We start from the raw sequence: 10,876 nt of genomic DNA, 5'->3' as shown, positions 1-10,876 counted from the left end.
ATGCTTTCAGCAACGCAAAAGGCCGAAAATAGAAACATCGGGAACGCAACGACGTATATTGCAAACGAACAAACAACGTCTGAACAGTCTGAAATGATTTCAACAATACTACTCTCGCTTTAAAATTAAACCAATTTCACTTATAATAATATAAAATCTTGGTAGAAATCGCTAATGTTTTCATTTGTCTAGTATTAGACTTTGTCCGTATGTGTCTCAAACCAAACAAGCCAATGATAACATAAACGATGACAAGGTTAGATCAAGATGTTTAAGTTAAAAGAAATATATTAATAGGGAAAATTATCGTACACATGGGAAGCCCGTGGAAGATACACAATACACGTCCAGCTCAAGCAGCATTTCCCCTATCTAAAGAAGGTGCACAAACCTACAATGAATGGTCTAACAAAGCCTGATAAAAAGCATCGAACAAGCAGAAGCCTTTAGGACTGAGAAGGGTACAAGAAAGGAGGAAAGCATAAGCACCACAACTACGCATATATCTAACCTGAGCAGATTTACAACCTTTCTTACAATCAACAGCAATCAGAGTTACAAAATATAGAGCAGACTTGTGATGAACTCAATCAACTATATAGAAAATGGAGCTGTAGGAATCACTAACTACATATCCGCACGAATTTTCTGTATCGGGATCCACAAAACAAGCTTACAGGAGATACTTCATATTGGGTTTCCAAAGAAGAGATCTACGGCTTGATCTCCGGGGTGTAAAGTTGAGACCAAACATCTCCTTGAAAGCATGCCCTGGTTCAACAGAACCAACCAGCTTTGAAACAACACCAGCACTCGCTGCAATATGGTCCATGTCTCTTGTGTCGGTCCACAGGCAGTGCACCAACTGTAACCTCCTATGCTTTGTGTTCAATCCAATACCCCACTTGAGGAAGAGGTTCTGCCTATCTTGTTTAGAGAGCCTCTTCTGCATTTGCCTGCTCAGCATCTGCCTCTCACGTCGCAGAGCCTTCATGCTGTTCACAAAGAAAACATAACTGAATTCTCCTTAATGGGAAAACAAATTAAAATAAATTTTAACGGGTTTAATCTTGTAATTAATCTCACCTTGAAGTGGGTGTCAGAGTTTGACCATCTTCGACAGTTTGAGAACCTCGGGAAAAGATTTCCTGGAGGAAGGAGAGCCTCCTGAGTTCCACTTCCATGTAAATAGAATCTGTTGGGTCACCTTTAAATAGCAGGAAGAAGTAGGTTCTGTGAACCAATGAAATGTTGCAAGCATGCCAAAGTTCGATAATCTCGCCTTGGAGCCTCTTGAATTCAGAAGGCCATTTTGAAGGACTTCCTGTATCATCTTGCAATGGATCCAAACCGACATCTTTCACACTCTTTGTAGAAGCTATGGACTTTGGTTCTATCTCTGGTACCTACCAGGCATGAAAATCCATGTTAAAAGAATAACAATGACGGGATTCACTAAAGAGAATTCTTCTCGAAGTTTCCGATTGAAGCAATTATTGATTTGGCCATTATTATTAATTAAGCACTAGATTTTGTATCTCCTGGTGGATCAATGATTGATAGCATACAAATACTCACCACATGATCAGCATGCTGATTCTCACAATGAAGATCAGCCATTTCATCTATCCCTGCAGTCGAAGTACATCTGCCGGTACCATCTTCATCAATTGAAATTTTGGCATCCTGCACTTTAAGCTCATCAATAGTAGCAGTTTCTGCTGAAGTATGAGAATTACTTCTTGATAATCTGTCCATGATAGCTTCATATTTCAAGGTAGCAAGTTTCATTTGAAGACCCTCGGGTCTTCCAGTGAACTCTTTCTCAAACACAATTGGTGGAGTGCTCTTGTGCTTTTCTTCCTTCTCAAACAAAGGTGGAGACAAACAAGTCATAAGACTTGCTTTACAACTTCTACTCCGAGTTAATCTCACCGATCCAGAGCTAGGTATATCACATTCCATTGCCCATGGAGATGGCTTTTCAACGAAATTTGTATTAAAGCTATTCAACTCTTTATCTTCCTTCAACTGGGGTGACACCAACCCTTGATTTGCTTTATCTCCATTCTTAACCAGTGTTACTTCTGAGTTAGCTATGTTTGATACAGGCGATGAAATGTTTGAGTTTGCGTACCCATTCGGGCTTGAACAAAATATATTTTTGTTTGCATATCTGTTAGGGCTTGAATCTGACATATTTGACTCTAAATATCTGTTTCTTCTTGGCTCTTCTATCTCAATGCATCGAACCTCCCTGCAAAGATCCTCCGACTTTTCATCAGTTTGTTCTCCAGTCTCCTCTTGGAACTCATCGTTTCCAACAAAATTAGGAGTAGTAACTGACAAGCGAGGTGAGGAATGGTTCGGCGACAAATTCTGTTTGAAGTTAGGAAGTTGGAACAAGTTGTCATCGGAACTACTCCTACTGTGTCCATCTGAGTATTGAGATGCATCAAAAGATCTGACACCAACATCGAGGCACTGAGGATCTGCCAAAATGGGTGTTGCAGATATCTGATTTTCAAAGTCCCACGAAGTTCGGACTAGCATTTTGGGGTAATGGTGATCTTGTTCTGCCTAGAGAAAGATGAACAAGAACTAAGGACAGAAAGGTAGGCAAAGGTGAATGGATGCTTGAGTATACAGAAGACATACCAGTACTATTGTAGGTCCATTGTCACCAACCAGTCGTAGGAGGTCCTTAACCTGAGATTGAGCAAGATCTAGTTGCAGAGTCAGCTCCTTTATCTCTTTCTTCAGCTGCATGTGGGGAAAGAAAATATAACTAACAAATCCAGGTTTCAGCCCAAAAACAAGTGATGCTGACTGATGCATGAGTAGCAAAATCTGCATAACGTCCTCAACTGCTCATAGACATTAGCATCAGCTCACAGATAGAATGTTGGCCACACTTGGTATAGTACACTTGCCCCCATCCCCCATGCATGGTTGGCACACAAAAAGGGTCAACTGGAATGTCGACTAGATTAAAGTCTCACAATCAAAGGTTTAAGTATGGCTTTTAGTTTTTAAGTGGATATGAGAGAACTCTGCGTGCACACCCACACAATCTTAAGAACATGAAGGAGATAACTACTGTACGAGTCCCTGATACCAGTAAAATTATGATAACTACTGTACGAGTCCCAGATTCCAGTAAAATTATGTCATGTTCAGTTTTATGACACAAACAAACATGAATAGGTTGACAGATGCTCTCTCATGTAATTTAAAATTGGCAAAGGTAGTCTTATCAAGTAAACTTCTTCTTGGGCATCCAATATTAGCATTTTTGTCTTCCTTTATTCCCAAGTAAATAATTTCCAAGCTACGCTCACCACTCCACTCTTTTGCTCTCTTTTCCCTGTTTTTTATATTTCATCACTGTTCATGATAATTTAATGGCACGCAAGCGATAGCTGAACAGAGTTTAAGAAGTCTCAGGAGCGATAAAGTTAGAATTGAGTGATGGGACTTATCTTACTTCATGTACTTTTGCAGTGATTTCATAGCTCTAGACGCAAAAAAGACAAGTGAAGAGGATAAATCTTAAAAGTGTTTGGTACGACTTGGGAAATTATACAGCGTAGAGATATATAGGAATCTGATATGGGTGGATGAACATAGCTGAACCAACAGTGATAATTGCAAAGATAGTAACAAAGTTCCATCATTCTGTATGATTCTTTGTATCTTCCACCAAATTTTATTAGGTATACGCAATTTATCTTTTCAATGGTATTCTGGAATTTAGTAGGCCAGCTAAATTTCTTACTGAAAGCCTATTGATTACCTTTTCAATCTGAAGGTCCTTTTCTCTGAATAATGCTCCTGAATCAGATATAATAGAAGTTGGTCCTGAACCTCTCAATTCACCCTCCAATCTAGCCAATTCTCTCTGTAAATGCTTTACCAATGCTTTGTCAGACATTACTACATTGACCTGTGCATTTGTAGACACTTCTTTAGCACAACTTGCGAACAGGAGAGTGTTTCTTGATTGCTCAACATGACTTCGTGCAGGACTCATGGTACAGATGATTGCAGTTCTAGAATTGCCTCCTAAAGAGGACTGCAGTATGCGGGTCAGCTTCGAATCTCTAAAGGGAACATGTCCATTTCTTCCCTTACTGCATCCAATCTCAAAGTTAAGCATATCAGTAATGGATATAGTAATTGTTGATTCTATGTCAAATGGCTTTCAATCATACGACTAAAAAAAAACTGAACATGTACAAGATTCCCTACTACGACAGCTACAATATGAATAGTTCCTGGAAAGACCATCATAACGGCTACCATTGTCAATACTCACAGCTAAAGGCTATTTGATGGCACAATATATGCATGATGACAACAAAATGCTAATTTTACATAAATTTCCTTTGCAGACCACCCACATATGAGTATAAATAAGCTTGAGGCAGAGGCAGAGGCAGTTGCAGAAAAGATATCAATAGTAACATTCATCAAGTGCAAAAGATTAAAATACAAGCTTGACCAGCGAACCTGAGCTTACGGATAACAGTTCCCAGAGTTAACAAGCTGCGATTTATGTGGCAGCCTTCTTTCAACCTTGTGCCAGCTGCTAATGACTGTGATGCACGCTCACTGCCTGCAAGGTCAACAAAATTCTGTACCCAAAATGGAAAAAGTAATGTTGTCATCCCAATTGAACCACAAATTTTTTCTTGAAAAGGTTTAATTATTCATACCACAGTAGCTGTAAGGGAGCTTGACTTATCGTTGCCAAGAAACTCGCGCGCTGAACTTTCAATTGTCTGACAGAAACACATTATTTAGTGCTAGGAAATGTGAAAAATGATCAGGAAGGCCAACGGATCAAATTCTTAATTCTGTATTGACAACCAGTCGTACCAGTCTGAGAATCTGATGAGATCTAGAGCTTGCTTCATTCAGGAATGTCTCCCCAATTTGTCTTTGAGCTGCAAAAATGCTAGGAAATTATTTCTGTGCAGTCACACGATCAGCGAAACAAAGACTAGGTTGAAGCATCGAAATTATTTACCTTCACAGAGCGATAGAAGTTCTTTAAAATGGTTCCAGTCCCTCAGAGTTTCCTCTGTGAGTTTCTCAACAATAGTCCCTCTCTATCATATTGGCTAACTATTAGTTGAAAAAACCTTACATATACAGTTCAGCATATGACAAATGATAATCACCTCTGGATCATCAAGAAGTCTTAACGGGGTACCGTCCGCACTTAGGAGGTCCCTGACAGATTCATTGTAAATCTCCATGGCAGAGAACTTCAAAAGAAAGTCTCTTTCATTGTGCTACAAATCCACATCATTTAATCAAATTAATGGAACCATTGAACAACAATGAGATGCATAACTAAATATAACGGAAACCAATATCAGTGTTCAATTACCTTCTCTATGTGGTCATATATATCCGCTACAGTGTACTCAGTAATTCCACTCATGGTATACGTCTTTCCACTGCTTGTTTGTCCGTAAGCAAAAATACTTGCTGAAAAATAGGATATCAGAAATAAAAAAAAAAATAATGTAGATGTTATTGGAAATTCAAGCAAAGTTCATGAAACAGGAATAATGACAAAGAAGTAAAGTGAATGTACTCACAGTTTATGCCGCTGACAACTACAAGTGCAACTTCCTTGGCTCCTTCTTCGTATACCTGCCTTGTGTGGCAATCACTCCTAAATACTCTGTCTAGAACCAAAAAAATACCCAAACAACACAACACAGATCAGGAGAGAAGCAAATTTTAAAAACTACGTCAGATACATTATATTGTCTATATGCTACTTTTCAAACATAACCACAGGCCAACTGAGACCCAGTTTAATGTCTGGAAAGAATGATTATATCTTATAGCCAAGTTTAATTGAAAGTTGGGGATAAGTTGGCATCATTAAATCCAAGACGAATTCCACAAAGAGAACAAAAGAAAAAATAAGAATCACACAGAAATTACAAGCTCCTGAAATCTGAAACCAACTCAAGCAAAACTATCCATCATCCAGAAGACTCGGAGTGAAATTTGGGCAAAATCTATAGCACATGTAGGTAACGTTCGTCTGGCTAACCAAGTCGGCCGCATTAATGATATCTCACAATTGAAAAAATTTGACAACTAAGACCCTGTAAATGCATAACAAAAGAAATTGAACTATGAGAAAATGTAGTTTTAGACCCTTCTTACCAAATGTGTAGGCTGTTGGGTACATGGACCGCTCAGAAACTGAAAGGTTATTCCTGTATATGATAGTGTTTTCATTGATGCATTCCCACTCCGACACATCATTCCTCACAATCTCCTTCTCATTCAATGGCCTCAGCCGAACTGAAACAAATATTTTCTCATCCCGGCCACTCGGTCCTTGAATTAGCTCCTCTCCACCAGCTGCTCCCATCTCCTTTCACTCTATTCCTCCAAAACCCAGCTCTTGGCAAGACTGAAATTATCAAAGAATTTTAGCAACGACCACCCACATGACCTCTTTACTTCAGCTCTTCATAACTTTTTTCCTCACTATTGGACTAATGTACAAGGATTCCGACTATTCAATAAAGCAAGCGTTGTCGGTTTTGAGCGGAACGAGAGCCACCCAAACTTCCTGCACAATCATCATCTGCATCAACAAAACAATCATGGTCAATTTTAATTCAACCATATATTTTGTTCGGAGAGTTGTCTCAAACATTATTTAAAAAACCACTATTCGTAGTCTGACTTTCTTAATTCACGTTACACGTATATCAGAAAATATAGATACCCAATAATATAAAACAAAATCTTATTTTTTTCTGAGGCAAAAATAATGGGTCAAGTAGTTTAATGTAACTTTTGTAGTTTTTCTAAAATGGTCCCCGTTTACAGACTGTCAAAGTCTTCCTCACATGTTACCTATAATGAAAATACACTGTTACTGGAAGAAAAAACAAAGACATGCACTGGGAGACCCCGTGGGAGGCGCCGGCTGGGTGTGGGGGTGTGCGGTGGGAGGGTGGTGTGGGTGTGCGGTGGGAGGGTGGTGTGGGTGTGCGAGGTAGGAAGGGAGGGAGCTTTACATTGGGGTCTGAGAACCCGCAGTCGTTTTCAAGGAATGTTTGTGATCTATGGAAGATTCTTCACAAGCTCTATGTGCAGTTCGCTGTTCAGTGCTCTGCAGAGAGAGATCCGAAAATGGCCGACTGGCCGTATTTCCGGACGAAAATTTTTGTTTTTGGCCGTTTCGATGTTTTTCATCTTCAAACTTGACCTGAGCAGCAAAATTTTGCCAAACTTTCCAAAAAAAATAACACTAAGAAATAAAACAGAAAAGATCCATAAATAATTCATAACTTGATGGAGTCCAACAAAATTCCAGCATTAGAGCAAAATCTTGAAATTTTGATGCACCAAAAACTCGAATTTGAGAACAAAACTTAATATTTTCAGCATTCAGCGGAAGAGAAAAAAGGAACTTGAATTACAAGAAATTGGGATACCAACTAGGCTGTGTTCAGCATGATATGATTGGAGCTGAAAGACCCAACACAAAATAGCACTTTGAAACTAAATAAACAATTACAAGAAGAAGAAGCAAGCTCCATAAAGACAAGATAACTCGAATTCAAGATCGCATATTTTATTCCGACAAACCAACTCGGCAGCAGAATTTGCTCGCATTATCTCAATCAACAGCGAAAATGTTCCTTTCACATAAAAAGAAAAATCACCTAAAATTCCAAATTTAACGCCATTCTCTTACCTCTTGCAACCGCGATTTCCAAAATCCGAAACCAAAAAGAAAAGAAAACGATTTAAAAAACTGCAGGTTACAATCTTCAAAATATTTTGAAGAACATTTAGAGCTAAACAGTCGAGATCGAGAACGGAGAAGCACAAAAAACTCCTCTCTCTCTATCACTCACTGATTCTCAATGGCTTTGAGGAGTGGTGGTTATGGCGTCCACTTCTTACATTTCCTCCGCTCTGAATATTATCATCCTTCGAATTAAAAACACTGCCGCGCTCGTAAAACTGATGGCCGTGGTGGAATGACTAATTTGTCCAAGAAATTTAGCCGAATTTGCATGGCAACCCAAGCATGCATAAATGCGTCAGTCTCACCCAGAATTAGCTACGCCACGTGATATGCCTTTTTCTAAACTAAAGCTGCAAAGCAAGACCTCAAAAGCTTCTCCACCGTCCATTTCGCAGAGTAGAAGATCTCAGATTGATGTTAGTGAACAATGAACATCTTGTGGGTATTTTATCAGAAGGATAAAAAATAATTTTAATAACATCTTTTAAAGAAATTGGTGGGCTGTAATTATTATTATATGATGGGTAGCTGAATTATCATTTTCTTCATAAATATAAATTGTATCATATTTTAGAACACTCATGATTATGTCTTTTTTTTTAAATAAAAAATATTCTTACACATAAATAGATATCATTAAAAAATGAATTAAAAAGTGCCATTCCAAGATTTAGCATTCTCGAATGTATGCAACATTTTAAAATTAAGGATTCATATATAAATGGGATAAACATATTATGTGTGCTACAATATATATATATATATATTGTTTTTTTATATATTTTTTAATAATATTAAATACTCAATAAATATTATGAGACTGATTTCATATATTTATTTTTTACAATTTAAGGCCTTAGACTTTTGGTAAGAACTCTAAAATGATAATTGATAATTAGTATTTCAATTCATTATGCTATATGAATTGTTTATTTTAAAAGAAATAGTTAGGGATGGGCAGTAAAACCCAACACTCTGCAGCCCCGCCCCTTCATTTGGAGGCACAATGTAAGATTGAAAAGCCTTTCCTCACATAGTGCGGGGAGGGGCATGGTGCGTGAAAGAGTCTGTGTCGGCCTGCACCATACGGATATAAAAAATGATATTTGCAGTCGTGGTTGTGCAAGCGGCTTACAGTCGTTTTGAAAAAAATAAATTAATATGGGACCCACATGAAAAAAAATTAACTTTTTAATCGTGGACTATACTCTTTTTCAAAGCGATTACATAGTATTTACAATTTCATGACTATATGTAATATTGCTCTACGAATATAACCCCTAGAAATAGCATTCTATAGATATTTATTTGGGTGGGATGCCTAAACAAAAATCCTATGTAATCCACCAAGTAAGTAAGAAAAAAAAAAAAAAAAAAAACCAAAAGTCAAAGTCCCTTTTTTCCTTGATTCCACCAAGGAGAAGTCTGCCAGGTAAGTTAATGGGTTAACATCTAATGAGTGGACTAACCAACTATGTTTGGGAACCGCAGTCAAACTTGGTGCACTATAGTCAATCGTCTTTATACATGTAGGTCTATAACGCCAATTCGAAGTTGCTTACAACAATAATACCCAAGGGAGTTGGGTGCAAGGCTCCTCCCTCTTCTAAACGTCTGGTTTATTTTTATACAAAAATTTTATATGCAGTCTTTTTTGTGCACTCTTTTATACATTACAGTAATATGATTGATTGAATATTAAAAAAAATTAATCCAGCCAATCATATCAGTAGAGTACGCAGGAAGTATACAAAAGTGACTGTATGTAACGTTGCTCATTTTTATAACTCCTCTTAAATTATCTCATTTAATCTTATTTAATTATTATAAATTTTTCAAATTTTTATATAAAATAAAATAAGCAATTCGATTTTTTTAAATTTTAAAATAAAAATAATATTAAAAATATATATTTTAATAATATTTTATTCAACTTTCAACTTTTATCTTAGTTCATCTCGTATCATCTACGAAAATAAACGAGTATATTTAAATTTGAAGTTAAAAGCTTAAAAAATGTTTTTAACAATTTAAAAGAAATTATATATTTAATAAATTTATAAAAAAATGTTGTAAGTACCTTAAAATAGTTGAAAGTACACTTTTTTTAAAAATAGTAAATTGAAGATTTTGTTGAAAAGCTTTTGCAAATAATGTATAAAAAAAATACCAAAAGCGCTTTAATGCTTATTTATCAAACATTAAACTGTTTTTATTAGTAGAGTTTTTTAGTTAAGTCCTACTATGAAAAGCATTGTTTTCTATTGCAATCTCAATCAACCCGTTAGAGAAAGACCAAGTGTATTTATTCTTCATATTGATTACATATTTCACCATGTGTGTGTGTTTAAATATTAAAATAGTCTCTGCATTTTAATCATTAGACCTATAATTGGCGATGATGTAACTTACACCACATGGCAAAGGTTCCATTAGTGGATCTAATATAGGGTATACTCCAACTCTGATGGAGGCCAGATATCTTAATTTTGAACTCTGACTCCATTAAGATGCAAAGTCCAAAAACAACTATGACCTCAACTTTGAGAGGGAAATAACTCTAACTCTACTTCACTTAATCAGTATTAGAGTGGAGTTGGAGTTTTCATTCAAAGTTGGGTATTTTTTCCCATTTTCTCTCCCACTCTTACTTTCCTAACATCCAAACAACAACCAAATAAAGATTAAGAAATTTTTTACTTAGCAATACCAATCGGACCTGTAGGAGAAGTTTTGAGAAGCGCTGGCCAACCCCGATCAAACCTCCTTACCCTCAAGCGCCACCTAGCACCACTAAGACCCCTTTCACACACAAACAATGCCAACTTGACACTCCCTACCTTTGAACGCTAGACATGAACCACACAACCCAGCCAAGACCCATAGTGAGGAAGGCCACCCATATTTGTCATGTTTTCCTCCATCTTGAGCTCCACCACCACACAAAGCGTAACTGAGCCTACAGATCTTATCTATCTCCTCTATTTTTTCTACCTAACGAAACTTAGCTCACCTCTCTTTTGAACTCGACCACCATGCACAGAGCCTCATGTATAGTGTCACTATCGATCT

The 10,876-nt window shown here is 37.1% G+C and overlaps 1 protein-coding gene across 4 annotated transcripts; it reads right to left on the bottom strand.

Moving 5' to 3' along the window:
* Positions 1 to 270: 270 nt before the first annotated feature.
* On the bottom strand, positions 271 to 8,055 carry LOC122316061 (kinesin-like protein KIN-7G). Of its 4 annotated transcripts, none has more exons than XM_043132552.1 (14): positions 7,911 to 8,055; positions 6,196 to 6,625; positions 5,613 to 5,702; positions 5,399 to 5,499; positions 5,187 to 5,300; positions 5,033 to 5,114; positions 4,882 to 4,949; positions 4,719 to 4,784; positions 4,513 to 4,637; positions 3,797 to 4,133; positions 2,659 to 2,763; positions 1,579 to 2,580; positions 1,087 to 1,406; positions 271 to 995 (listed from the first exon to the last, which is right to left on the bottom strand). In XM_043132552.1, exons 2-14 carry the CDS (start codon positions 6,404 to 6,406, stop codon positions 674 to 676), a joined length of 2,943 nt encoding a protein of 980 aa, XP_042988486.1. In that variant the 5' UTR covers positions 6,407 to 6,625; positions 7,911 to 8,055; the 3' UTR covers positions 271 to 673. The 4 variants fall into 4 exon arrangements, with proteins under 4 accessions (XP_042988486.1, XP_042988484.1, XP_042988487.1 ...); XM_043132550.1 differs by having other exon boundaries at positions 7,748 to 7,995; XM_043132553.1 differs by having other exon boundaries at positions 6,196 to 6,610; positions 7,748 to 7,995.
* Between the last annotated feature and the right edge of the window lie 2,821 nt (positions 8,056 to 10,876).

Source organism: Carya illinoinensis, chromosome 7, assembly GCF_018687715.1.
Source record: "Carya illinoinensis cultivar Pawnee chromosome 7, C.illinoinensisPawnee_v1, whole genome shotgun sequence".
NCBI lineage: Eukaryota > Viridiplantae > Streptophyta > Magnoliopsida > Fagales > Juglandaceae > Carya > Carya illinoinensis.
Note: the sequence above shows the minus strand (reverse complement) of the source record. Positions and strands in the feature narration are given on the sequence as shown.

What these genes read in the sequence shown, in the direction of transcription:
- LOC122316061 (XM_043132552.1), bottom strand. Translation starts at nt 6,406, where the DNA reads ATGGGAGCAGCTGGTGGAGAGGAGCTAATTCAAGGACCGAGTGGCCGG. An exon ending in ACTTCTATCGCTCTGTGAAG is followed by an intron (nt 4,950 to 5,032) that starts GTAAATAATTTC and finishes GCATTTTTGCAG; the next exon opens with CTCAAAGACAAATTGGGGAG. An exon ending in ACTCTGACACCCACTTCAAG is followed by an intron (nt 996 to 1,086) that starts GTGAGATTAATT and finishes CTTTGTGAACAG; the next exon opens with CATGAAGGCTCTGCGACGTG.